At 38.9% G+C, this 14,220-nt stretch overlaps 1 protein-coding gene across 2 annotated transcripts in view; it reads left to right on the forward strand.

Moving 5' to 3' along the window:
* LOC100263739 (3-hydroxyisobutyryl-CoA hydrolase 1) overlaps positions 1 to 14,220 on the forward strand; it is a 105,441-nt gene that overhangs the window by 31,066 nt on the left and 60,155 nt on the right. For both annotated transcript variants that reach the window (XM_002264149.4, XM_019225672.2), the window contains exons 4-6: positions 7,067 to 7,130; positions 7,434 to 7,513; positions 7,659 to 7,742. In XM_002264149.4, the coding sequence (XP_002264185.1) occupies positions 7,067 to 7,130; positions 7,434 to 7,513; positions 7,659 to 7,742 (228 nt within the window). The remainder of the gene's footprint in view (positions 1 to 7,066; positions 7,131 to 7,433; positions 7,514 to 7,658; positions 7,743 to 14,220) is intronic.

A 14,220-nucleotide genomic window follows, 5' to 3' on the forward strand; every position in this document is an offset into this window, starting at 1 on the left:
TGGGTTCCCTCTTAAAGGAAGACCCAAATACATTAAAGGTCACTGAGACCTCGGTATGCCTTAACCCAACCCTTGGCATATCCATTCACTAAGATTCCAAAAGTCGTTGAAGATAGACAACCCCTCATCTAAGATCTCCATCTTGAATTAATTCATTTTCTTTCAAGTGCATAGTCCAAAAAATCCCAATCTACATGATCATAAGTCTTTTCAAAATCGATTTTGAATACTACCCCTTCCTATCTTGATCTCCTTTTCTCATCCACCACCTCATTAGCAATCAAGACAACATCTAGAATCTACCTTCCCTCAACAAAAACACCTTGAGTCGAAAAAATGGTGTTTTGAAAGACTTTATGTAATCGCCTTGATAATACTTTTGCCTACAATTTTGTACAAACTGGTAACCGAACTGATGGGTCTGTAATTAGATATCCTGCTTGTTTGACTTTTTTTTGGCACTAGAGTAATGAAGGTAGCGTTCATGCTTTGATTAATTATGCCATTATTGTGAAACTCTAAAAATACACTTAAAAGATCCTCCTTGATCATCTCCCAACATTACTAATAAAACCCAACGGTGAATCTATCTGGCCCGGGGGTCTTTTCCTTATTTAAATGCAACACAACATTGTGAATCTCCTCTTTCGAAAATGGGTGATCCAACCACTCGACACTCTCTGTTGAGGTAGGAGACCAATCCAAACCTCCAATCCTCTAAGAACCTCTTAAAGGCTTGGAGAATAACTTCCCAAAATGGAGCTTAATCTCCTTTGAAATGCTTTCAATGTTATTTAAGACTACCCCATCTTCTAATACCAAGGACTTAATGAACTTCCTATTCCACCTGCCATTGGTCACCTTATGAAAAAAATTTAGAATTGCAATCCCTTTCTCTTAATCCATTTGACCCTAGATTTTTGCTTCCAAGACACCTTGTCCAATTCCCCCCACCCTTGCCGCCCTCCTTAAGGTCCTCCTTGTTGCTAGTTTGGGAGTAAAAGTCCATTCTTATTCCTTCTCAGCCAAACCCACAATGTCCAAAAGGATATTTTTCTTCTTTTCTTTTAAGTCTCTAAAAGAAACTTTATTCCACTCTTTCAATTTTGACTTCACAAACTGTAACTTTTTCATGAATTTGTGACTTTCCCATCCTTCAAACTGACACTCATTCCACCAACAACCTAAATTATCCTTGAAATCAGAATGTATCAGCCACATGTTTTCAAACCTAAAAGGTGTTGACCCCTAATTAAAAAGGTTGGTGTCTAACACAAATGGGCAATGATCCGAAGTCAATCTGGGAAAAGCTTCTTGGATGCTTTGCAGGAAACCTTGCTCCCACTCATTAGAAAATAAGAATTTATCCAACCTTTTGAAAATAGGGATTTCTTGCAAGTTTGACCAAGCGGAGGACACATTCCTAAGAGGAGGATCGATTAACTCACAATCTCTTATAAAATCATCAAAATCCCTCATGCTTGTGGTTAACTTGGAACCCCATAACTTTTTTGAAATTCTTCTTATAACATTAAAATCCCCACCAACACACCATTTCGGAAAAGTTAAACTTGAAAGATTCCATCCAAAAATCCTTTCTAAAGTGTGACGAACTAGGGCCATAGGCCAAAGTTAGCCAGAAAGCCCCTTTGACCTCTGACTTCAACTTGATTGTTACTGAGAAAGACCCTAGAACAACCTCTAAGCTCTTAAACCTTAAAGCATCCCTAAAGATTGCCACTCCTCTTGAAGCCCCGCTAGTTGGGAGAACTGCCTAGTCTTTGTTTTTGACCTTCCACACACTACCCACAAACCTCCTATCACAAGACTCCCTCTTTGTTTCCTACAACAGAACCACATCTGGATTTTCATGGCAAAGAAAATCCTTCACTACCCTTCTTTTCTTTCTGGAACCAAGATCTCTAGTATTCTAACTGATGATTTTCATAATTATTGAAAAAACCTAGAAAATACTAAAGAACCCATAAAAATAAAGAAGTTTAGAGACAACAAAAGAGATTTTGTTCTTCCTTCTGGAATAAACATTTTGCACAAAGTGCCATTTATTTTGGCCATCTGAGCTCCACTCTCATTGTATTTGACAATCTTGACATTTAAAGTTTCCAAAACCGACTTAATGGAAACCATTTTTGAAGGAGAGATGCCTTCAATATGGAAATCTTCGAACTGAGCGGGACCTAACTCCATAGGCAAACACTCACTAGGGAAGAAACTCCACTAGGGTTGTTTTGTGGTAACTTGAGAAAAGAATCGCCCTCTAACTCTTGGTTGGGCTTGCCTACTGAGGACGCCACACCTTTGGGATAGGAACAACCCCTAATTAAACTAGAATGTAACTTGTTAAACCCTGAAGGATTGGTTGACGAAGAAAAAATACAACACATTAATCTCAAAGGGAGGATCAAAGAAGGCATAGAAAGACTCGAGGACCGAAGAGAAGTAACAGGGGATAAGGGAGAAGAAGGTAACTTAATAACTCCCTCTAAAACTTGGCCTTTAACCATAGAAAGTGGAGTAGAAGTGTGTACCTGGACTTGACACCCGTAGTGTAGAGCACCCCATCTAACCTTAACCCCGCTTGGACCATCCCCCAAACACAAGGAAAAAGGGCACGAAGCTCCCTTTGCCTTCTCTGTTGACCCTTGAACTTTTGACTACCTTGTTGTCTCTAAAAGGGAGGTGCTCTGGTTCTCTTTCCCTAAGAATTTCTTCACCTTCGAGGAAAGCTCTCTCTCTTGAAGACACTTTTCTGTACTTGCTACGACACTCCCAGCCAAAGGACTTGGCATCTTCTCAAAATAGGACGTTGGGGGTAAACCTCTCGCAGGACTACTACCCAACTTCCTGTCTAGACTAAGGTGGGGCATTGACGCACATAGAGAGGAGCTAAGATTCCTTAGGAAAGCATCCTTAGACCCTTCGTCCTCTAGCACCTTTAACAAGTTGATTGTGTTGTAGTTTAAGCTTTTGTCTCTAAGGCTAGCCAAATGGGCTTGCTTTTAAGAAGAAGATGACTAAAATCCTATACCACGATGTCAACCTTCTTCAGAACGGGCCCTACTTGCACTGAGCCTACCCTCATTTAACACAAGTTTAGTATGAAACAAGCTTTGGATAGGCTTGGGCTTTCCTTCTGAAATGGGCTTGAGTTTCCTTCTACATAAGATTCCTTCTCCCTTAAGTCATCGGCCTGCTTTACATTCCCATTTGAATTTGAAATAATGTGAGACAAGAGAAAGTGGATGGTAGTTGTTCCCTATTTTCTCTTTTGCCTCACCACATGTCCTCAGTTCTTGTGAGGGCCTTTTAGCACGCCATCTCCCACTGAAAACAACTTGCTCTGCAGCCAATTAATTCATTCCTCCTCTATAACCCTTCTCCTTCCTCTCCGATGACTAAAACTGCCATAGCAAAAACCCAGGTACCATCTATCACCTCCAACAACGCTGCAACACCACATTTCGGTTCATCTCCACCTTCAATTTGATCTTTGACATATCTACAAGTTTAAGGTATCTCGATCCACCTTTGCCACCTACCCCCAGTTCTTCATAATGAACCATAGCTGGTTTTCATCCCACAGATGGAATGAAAGACCCCGTAATTCTATCCAACCCCTCCTGAATTTTCCAAGAACCATTGTATTTTCTTTTGGTGACCATTTCCACAAACACAAAACCATTCCTCCTCTTAGTACCAATCTTCCCCGCGCTTGAAGCCACTCTACTCTTTCAACATAATCCAAAAAGAAGACACCTTTGTATGTTTTTTGAAAGGATTTATGGAAATCATTCCCCTCGCCACATCATTCTCGTCAGAGCCTTACTAACAACACCCTAATCTTGAACTTTTCCTTGGCAGTTATAGATCATAGCCCTAACCCTCTTTCCAACTGGTAAGAGAGCTCCTTTCCTTATACCCTCCTCTTCTACAATTCTTACATAAGAGTGATTCTCGCTCCTCTGTTCCATTGACAGAATGAAAATAGCACTCCGACACTGAGGACATCGATTTCCTTAAGGCTTCCCATCCTTCTCCCTTCACACCTTCAGGAACAATTAGAGAAGTAGTTTTTCTGTTTGTAACAAACTCCATAATTCTAATGAATCTTCCTCTGCTATTGAAATAAACCTCCAACAAATGTGTCCTCGATTTTCCCCTAAACTTTTGAATGAAACCTAGAGATCCTGCCAACTTCATAGCTTTCTTCAACTGTTCCATTATCCAAGTGACTTCCTCCTCTTCAAAAGCCATCGGAAAAGCTTTTCCTAGAACCCTCTTCATAATCGAAATCCAAGGACCCTCATGGATGCCTTCAAACTTGACCTAAAAAAACCTTTTTCTCCGCTTTGAACCGTTTCACACCCATTTTCTCGACTCCCTTTCTGAGTTTCCCTCTTTCCAACCTCTATCAATGAAATCTATAATTAAGTCTTCAAGTTATTCAATCCTTGTTGGCTCTCACTTGTGTGAATTCAACACTTAAGTTTTCATAACTTATTTTTTAGTTTTATCAAATACTACCTAGGCCTTGACCTTTACCCGATTATAACACTTCTATTGGTACTAGGCTTATCTACATTCACAAATGCTTTATCACTTTGCTACAAATTCACTCACTTGGGAACAAATTACCAAATTACTGGATATGAGTGAACCATCGGCATTGATATTTGGCAAAAACACCAATGAAAGAACGTTTTGTTACATGTATGGGTCCTATGGGAGGCTAGACCTAACAACCTATCATTTGTTCTTATAAGAAGAACACTCACTTAAGTTTTTTTTACCTATTGGTTAGGCATAGATCATATTGAAAAACTTTTGTTCCAATAGGGTAATACCTATAAGGAGGCTGGGTGGAATGGGTGTTTCTTAAAGATTATAATAGATGGATTGAAATTCTTAACCCAGTTCTAAAAAAGAATGGGAATTAAGCCTTATTGAAACAATTAAGTCCTGTAGGATATCATGAATAGGCAATAGAACACATCCCACACAAGAGACAAATGATCTTATGTGGAACAACTCCACACCAATTGTGAAGATAAAAAACCATGAAGCCTAAGACCTCTAATCTAACAATCTACTGTTTGAGATCAAGATACATAGATTTACCTGGTTACTTATCCTAAAGACTTACTCTCTAATACTTATATCGTGATCTACATCCACAATGCAACACCTCCAATGCTTTAGTGGATTCGCCTCAACCTCTAAGGGGATGCAAGTTCTTCCAATAGCTTGAAAATTGAATCCATGAGACTTGAGAGTTTAGTGAATGATAGGGCAAGCTAGGGTCTTATCTCGTTGAAGCATCAAACTTTAAAACAGGTTTAGAAGTGGTATATCTAGGCCTAAGAGCCTAGAGGGTCAAAAATGAAATTTTCTTTAAAAAATAAAATCTCAACTTTCCAAAAATTAATTAAGACATTTTAGCTCAATTTTTTAAAACAAATTCAATCCATACTCTCTCATATACTAACTTGCCTCTAACAAACCTTTTTAAACTTGTGATAATCTGGTTGAATGAATAACAACCTCAAATCTTCAATGAAGAGCAAGTCACTATCTAAAAAGGTTCCTATGCTATAATGAAAATGAACAAAATTGCCAACAAATAAAATGGAAATGTAATGCCCTTACACATATCCCAAATAGAACTCTACGGTAATTATTTTGTATAGCAAGCAGAGGCAGAACTATATTGTCTGTAAATTCCATATGCATAATTTTGATTAAAGGAAGGGTTGATAATCACAACCAACTAAAGTTGATTGGTGTCCTCTAAACTAGCTGGCTTTGATTTCATTATTGAAGCAAAAATCATTTATTTGCTGGAAGGAATAGTAGTGACACACATTTGGAGTGCTAGTAACATGAAAATGGAGGGAACTCAGTAATGATGCATTCATGTGTGTCCGTAGAAAAAATGGTGGTTGGAAACTGGATTCTTGATTTTGAAAAATTGTTCGACTTTGTAGAGGGTGTGTAGCTTTATTTAGATGCCTAATTTGGAAAATTGGATAATAGATTGTTTGGTAGGTGAGACGTCTCTTTATTAAAGGTTGTTTTTGGGCATTTCCTACCCAACCCCCCCTGAATAATGCATGGTGGGGATCATGTTGGATGTTTTTTTTTTCTTCTACTTTTCAAGCGGGGCTATGTACTGGGTGTTTATATATAGTTTTGTTTTAGTCTCTTTCTTCTTGTATGTGGTTTGAGAGAGAGCTCATCCTTGTACATCCTGCCTTTTTTATTAATACAAATGTTCTGGTTGACAATAGAGAAGGTAGATCAATTAGGGAGAGTTCACTAATATATCTCTTGTAAAATCCCTCCTACTGTTTAATTAATTAAATATCAATTGTATAAAGTTATTTGATTGGAAAAACCTTGCACATGATATTTATTTATTTATACTTATGACTCAAAAAATATGGTGCAGTGAGTGGTATTAGTCAAAGAAAAATTTTACTTTGATAGTAATTTAGAATTTCTTGTAGACTGTACAACACATTCCCTCCTCTAGTATATAGAAAAGAAAAAAAACCAAAATATTTTAATAGTTAGTATCATTGATATGCAATTAATAAGTGTTAAGGAGCATGATATGCATATTGAGCCCAAATATTGCAAGCTTAAGCCTTTAGGAAAGTTGGTAGTTTAACATGGTATCAGAGTTTGGTTTGGTGAGACGTCATGGGTTCAAGCAGCCTCTCCGGAATTTGTATGTTTGTTTCCCCCATTTGTTTCTCCTCTCCCCCTTTGCAATTCTTTGGTATCCTCCCTCCCTCCATAATTTGTAATTCTATGGTATCTCTCCACATGTGGGAATGGGGCTGCATGTGAGGGAGGATGTTAAAGACCATGATATGCATATTGAGCCCAAATCTTGCAAGTTTAAGTTTTTAGGAAAGTTGGTAGTTCAACAATAAGCTGTAGATTTACACTGATTTGGAGAATCAATCCAAATATCTTCCTGTTTTTGGCTTTATAGAGAGCAAAATTTTTATGGCTTGCACGTTACTTGTTATGTCTATAGGGAAATGGAAGAGCATTTTGTGCTGGTGGTGATGTTGCAGCTGTGGTTCGTGATATTAATGGAGGTAAATCTTATCCTTGCTCAATATGCCATTGCCTTCACTGGTGTGTAATGTTCAAAGTAGTTAGCTACCATCTTAGTTGAGGTGGATGCATCTTCTTATTATTAGTTTATTGTTTACCTGCTCTTTCTTCATTCTTTTTTTTTTCTTTTCTTGTCTCTTTTCTGATCCTTCGAAAGTTTTCAGTTATCTCCCATTGGGAAGATGCCAGCTTTTATGTAAGCATGTAGTAGCTTCATTTGCAAGAAATCTAAAGTGAACTTTTGCAAAGTTGATAGTAGTTTGTTGCCCATGTATATGCATCAGGTGATTGGAGATTAGGTGCGAAATTTTTCTGGAAAGAATTCATTCTAAATTATGTAATGGCAACATACAGTAAGCCTCAGGTGATCCATTTTGGGATTTAATTTTGGTTTCTCTTTTCCTCGTTAATGAATACTCATTTTAATCGCATTGCTTAGTGAAGTCAGCTTTGTCCGTCATCCTATGGAATTATTTGGTTTTATTGTTTACAAGTGATTATGATTGAAGGTTTCAATTCTTAATGGAATTGTTATGGGAGGTGGTGCTGGTGCTTCCATGCATGGTAGATTTCGTATTGCAACAGAGAATTCGGTACTCCTCTCTCTTCATATAAGGTTTTAAGTATCATGGGATTTTGCTTATTTTAAGAGAACATGGTTACATAAATTGCATCTTTGAGAATTTTATCTGTCTTACTTCATTTGGTTGATGAGATTTTCTTAGACTATTAGTTCTGAATGCCTGTCTTTCGACTTAAAAAGTATATGAATTTCTTGGTTTAGGACTTTCTATTATTTTTTAAATCTTGTTGTATTTAACATTCTAGGAAATACTATATGTTTTGCTTATCATTTTCATGTGAGAATTATCAAGGAATATCTTTATGTATAATTGTGTGTTAACTAGCAGTGAATGCATTATGAAGATGCTCCATGAGATCCTTTCTTCTTTCTAGGGGACCCTAGTCTCAGCTAGTCATGTTGTTTCATTTGTTAATTTATGGATAACAAATCATTGGATGGGTTTTAGATCTAGGCAATGTAGGTGGATAGATTTTTGCCTTGTATGGTGGTCGGGGGTTTGTATGTCCTCATTGGTTTGTTCGACTGAGCCCTTTGTAGGCAGTTGAGCCCCTTTTCATTTACTATGGTGTTGGATGTCCATGGTAGGATGATCAAGACTGAAAAGTGTTATTGTAGAGGGTTTTGTAGTTATGAGGGATTGTTTGACTATCTCTCATTTACAATTTGCAGCTATAAATGAAGAGAGAACTTGTAATTTTAGCCCCATGCTTTAAAATCATTGGGATGGTTAGTGGCACACAAGAAGGTAAACACTAATGACTTGCTACAATTGAAAAGACCCTACAAAGCTCTTAGTCCTGACATTTGTAAGTTGTGCATGAAGCAAAGAGAATCAACAAATCATCTTTTTCTACATTGTTCCTTGTCCATGGGGTTGTGGCACAGATTATTTCAGCTAGCCAAGATGGATTGGGTTTCTCCGAGAAGCATTTCAGACATGATGTCTATCAATTATAAAGGTTTTGGCACTTCCAAAAGAGGGATAGTTTTGTGGCAAAATGCGTGCATTGCTTTAATTTGGGTTGTGTGGCGGGAAAGAAATGCTAGGATATTTGAGGACAAAGCTAGGAATTCAGAGAATCTATGGGATTCCATTCACTTCCTAGCTTCTCTTTGGGCTTATTGTTCCGCGGTTTTTAAGGGCATTCCCCTTAACGCGTTACAAATAGATTGGCTAGCAGTGTGTAGTTCCAACGGGATGGTCTAGCCAAGAGAGCTTGTTCGTAGTTTTCATAGTGTAGTTTCTTGTTCTTTTATTGTGTTGTTTAGTTTTATCTTTGGTGGGAGGATTCCTTATCCTTCTTTTGTACTTCTTATTCTTTCAATATATATATTTGTTGTTTCCTATATAAAAAAAAATAATAATAATAAATTCAAAATACTAAGTGTCAATTCGAAGTTCATTTTTCTAAGATGAATTTTTTTAAAAATATAACTATGTGTAGAAAGAAATAATAGAATCATTCTACACTAATTTTTATCTATAAATTCCCGGTATGGGTTTATTATTTGAGTTTCAATTTATTTTTAAAAACTAGTGGATTTGATAATGAATCTATGTAGAAGAGAAACAATAGAATCGTTCTAGACCAATTTTCGCCTATTAATTTTTTGTATTAATTGGATCGCTTTTTGAGTTTTAAGTTATTTTTAAAAATCACTAGATTCGATAATGAATCTAATGCATTAAGTTTTGTTTAATTTGAAGTTCATTTGCCTAGTGAAAAAAATTGGAAAATAATGATTCTACGTAGAAGAGAAACAATAGTCATTTTAGAAATTTGTCCATAAATTTTTTGTATTAATTGGATCACTTTTTGATTTTAAAATTACTAGATTCATTAATGAATCTAACACATTAAATCTTACTTAGTTTGGTGTTTATTTGCCTAGTGAAAAAATTTGTAAAATTATTATATATGTACAAAAAAAACTAACCAAGTCATTTAAAATAAATTTTGGTCTATGATTTTTTAATACTAATTAAATCGGTTTTTGAGTTTCAAATTATTTTTTAAAATTAATAAATTTTATGTATTAAGTATAGTATGATTTGGAATTTTGCTTAACTAAAATTTCTACAGAAATTTTAAAAATTTAGAAAAACACATGTAATTTAAAGGAAGATCATATTTGAATATTTATGATATTGGTATCAGATTGTAGAAAGAGAAAAAAAATTGATATTGTTAGATAATGTATGGTTATTTAGATTATTTCCTTTTCCTTTTCCTTTTCTTTCCTTACTGTATTGTGGGTCCCACTAGCATGTATATATATACCCAAGTCCAATGTGTATTCTTTACAGTTTTTCAATAACAATAATTAGGGATTCTCTCTTTTCTCTCTCTCTCTTCACATGGTATCAGAGCCTAGGGAGAAAAAAACCCTAATTATTTCCGGTTTATCCGTGAATCCATTTTGGGAAATCTTTCAGTGACCGTATTTCATTCCGGTCACCCTTCCCATCTCCTAAAGCTTCCGATCAACCCTCACCGCTGTCAGAAAACACTCACCGTCGGCAAATTTTCCGGCGACCTTTTCTGGCGACTTTCCGGCGAAGTCCTTTTTCGACACCGACCATACCATCAGGTGCGCAAGGAGGAGATCTTCAACTTTTCTCAAAGCACCGGAGGAAGAATCCCAGCCATGCGCCGTCCACGTGCGTCTATTCTCCGGCGGCCTGAATCTCACGCGCCGGCGCGTGAGGGCGCGTGGGGCACTTTCCGGCCACGCGCTTCCACCTCTAGCCTCGCCTAACGCCGTCTAGCCACCCTTCATCTGCGCTTGTGTCATCTGAGCCCTAAAAGTGCATTTTTTGGGGTTTTTTGTCTCCGCTGGCCCTCTAAACCGCCTTTCTGGCTACCTCCGGTGGCTTCCTCTCCACCCCGAGCCCTGCACGTGTCTTAGGAAGTCCGCGATAAGCCGTATTAAGGCTCTCTTCGATCCAAACGCATTTCATTCACCAGATAAGTAGATATGACTACTAAAAGTTCCACTTTTTCCTCTGTCATATCTGGATCTCCTATGATTATTTCAGAGAAATTGGTTGGCAGTGAAAATTATTTGTCCTGGTTTGCCTCTATGGAACTTTGGTTTATGGGTCAAGGTTATGAGGATCACCTTGTTACGCAGGAGGCGGATATCCCTGAGGTTGACAAAGTACAATGGAGGAAGATAGATGCACAGTTATGTAGTGTGTTATGGCAATCAGTTGATTCTAAGATTCTGCATCATCTTCGGGCCTACAAAACATGCTTTAAATTTTGGAATTAGGCGAAAGGGCTATACACGAATGATATCCAACGTCTTTATAAGGTGGCTTGTCAATGTCAAACAACAAGACATGGATTTATCTACTTATATTGGCCAGATTGCCTCTCTTAAGGAGGAATTCTTGACCGTGATGCCTCTTACTACTGATGTTGGGGATCAACGCATACAGATTGACAAGTTCTTCGTGGTTCTTACGTTTATTGGCCTCCGTCCAGATCTCGAGACCATCCGCGATCAGATTCTTGGCAGTTCCTCCGTTCCATCCTTGGATGATGTGTTTGCTCGCCTCCTCCGTATCTCCTCCACTCAGACTTTGCCATCTGATAACACTTCAGATTCTTCTGTGTTAGTTTCTCAAACTAACTCTCGAGGAGGACGCAGTGGTAACCGAGGTAGAGACCAACGTCCTCATTGCACCTATTGCAATAAGCTTGGCCACACTCGTGATCGGTGTTATCAGTTACATGGGTGGCCTCCCCGCACTGCCCACGTGGCCCAGTCATCTGATCCTCAGTCGCCTCAGCCTCCCAGTTCCTCCACATCTCAGGGTATTTTCCTCACTGATAGTGAGTATGACGACTATCTCCGCTATCAGGTCACCAAGTCAGTTTCTGTTGCTTCTGTTGCCCAGACTGGTAATGCTTCTGCTTGTCTTACCCACACATCTTCTCTTGGACCTTGGATTCTAGATTCTGATGCTTCTGATCACATATCTGGTAATAAGGATCTTTTCTCTTCTATTACTACTACCTCTGCCTTACCTACTGTTACTTTAGCTAATGGTTCCCAAACTATGGCTAAAGGTTTTGGTTTCGCTCATCCTCTCCCTTCCCTATCTCTCCATTCTGTCCTTTATGCCCCTGAGTGTCCTTTTAATCTTATTTCCATCAGCAAAATAACTCGCACTCTTAACTGTTCTATCACTTTCTCTGATAAATTTATGACCTTGCAGGACCAGAGTACAGGGAAGACGATTGGCATAGGACGTGAGTCTCAAGGCCTCTATCACCTCACCTCGCCTTCACCTGCAGTTTGCATTTCCACTGATGCTCCCCTCCTCATTTACAGTCGCTGGGCCACCCTAGTCTATCCAAGTTCCAGAAAATGGTCCCTAGTTTTTCATCTTTGTCGTTGCTTGCGTGTGAGTCCTGTCAGCTTGGGAAACATACTCGTGTCTCGTTCCCAAAGCGTTTGAATAATCGGGCAAAGTTTCCTTTTGAACTTGTCCACATTGATGTTTGGGGTCCTTGTTGGACCGCGTCTACTTTAGGATTTCAGTATTTTGTCACTTTCATTGATGACTATTCTTGATGTACTTGGTTATTTTTAATGAAAAATCGAGCTGAGTTATTCTCTATTTTCCAAAAATTTTATGCTGAAATCCAAACCCAGTTCAATATTTCTATTCGTGTGTTGCGCAGTGACAATGCCAGGGAATATTTTTCTGCACCATTTACTTCATTTATGTCCCAACATGGGATCATTCATCAGTCTTCTTGTGCTCATACTCCTCAACAAAATGGGGTAGCTAAACGTAAGAATCGACATCTTGTTGAGACAGCTCGTACTCTCTTTCTACATAGTCATGTTCCTTTTCGTTTTTGGAGGGACGCTGTTCTTACAACATGTTATTTGATTAATCGTATGCCCTTATTTGTATTACACGATCAGATTTCTCATTCCCTTCTTTTCCCTGACCAACCACTTTATTTCCTTCCTCGTGTTTTTGGTTGTACTTGCTTTGTTCATATTCTCACTCCTGGACAGGACAAACTTTTTGCCAGAGTCACAAAATGCATCTTCTTGGGATATTCCAGACTTCAAAAGGGTTATCGTTGTTATTCCTCTGCGACCCATCGCTACTTTCTCTCCGCTGATGTCACTTTCTTTGAGGACTCACCGTTTTTCTCCACCTCTGAGTCTCTTCCTGTTTTTGAAGTCTTACCCCTTCCCATTATCTCCCCACCTGATGCAGTGCCTTCTCTCGCCCACTTCAAGTTTATCATCGCTGTCATCGTGTCGCTGTTCCTCCTTCTTTGGCCGCGGTACCTGCTGACTCACCTTCTATCCCTTCGGCTTCTCCTGCCCCGGCTCTGCCTCCTTCTGCTGACTTACCCATTACTCTTCGGAAAGGTAATCGATCTACTCGTAATCCTCATCCCATTTACAATTTTTTGAGTTACCATCGATTATCTTCACCCTATTCTGCATTTGTTTATGCTATATCTTCTATTTCTCTTCCCAAGAGCACCCGTGAGACTTTTTCCCATCCAGGTTGGCGACAGGCAATGGTAGATGAAATGGATGCTTTACACTCCAATGACACTTGGGATCTTGTTGTTTTACCCCCTGGTAAATCTACAGTTGGTTGTCGTTGGGTCTACACGGTTAAGGTTGGCCCTGATGGTCAGGTTGATCGCCTTAAGGCCCGCTTAGTTGCTAAAGGCTATACTCAGGTTTATGGTTCTGATTATGGTGACACTTTCTCTCCTGTTGCCAAGATAGCTTTTGTTCGTCTCTTGCTCTCCATGGCTGCTATGCGTTCTTGGCCTCCTTATCAGTTAGATATTAAAAATGCTTTCCTTCATGGGGATCTTGCTGAGGAAGTTTATATGGAGCAACCACCTGGTTTTGTTGCTCAGGGGGAGTCTGGTTTAGTGTGTAGGTTACGCCGTTCTCTATATGGCTTGAAACAATCTCCTCGAGCATGGTTTGGCCGTTTTAGTTCTGTTGTTCAAGAGTTTGGCATGCTTCGCAGTACATCAGACCATTCAGTTTTCTATCATCATAACTCCTTGGGGCAGTGTATTTATCTGGTTGTTTATGTGGACGACATCGTCATTACAGGCAGTGATCAGGATGGTATTCAGAAACTAAAGCAACATCTTTTTACCCACTTTCAGACCAAAGACTTGGGGAAACTCAAGTATTTCTTGGGATTGAGATAGCTTTTGTTCGTCTCTTGCTCTCCATGGCTGCTATGCGTTCTTGGCCTCCTTATCAGTTAGATATTAAAAATGCTTTCCTTCATGGGGATCTTGCTGAGGAAGTTTATATGGAGCAACCACCTGGTTTTGTTGCTCAGGGGGAGTCTGGTTTAGTGTGTAGGTTACGCCGTTCTCTATATGGCTTGAAACAATCTCCTCGAGCATGGTTTAGCCGTTTTAGTTCTGTTGTTTAGGAGTTTGGCATGTTCCGCAGTACAGCAG

This window comes from Vitis vinifera, chromosome 15, assembly GCF_030704535.1.
Source record: "Vitis vinifera cultivar Pinot Noir 40024 chromosome 15, ASM3070453v1".
Classification (NCBI taxonomy): Eukaryota; Viridiplantae; Streptophyta; class Magnoliopsida; order Vitales; family Vitaceae; genus Vitis; species Vitis vinifera.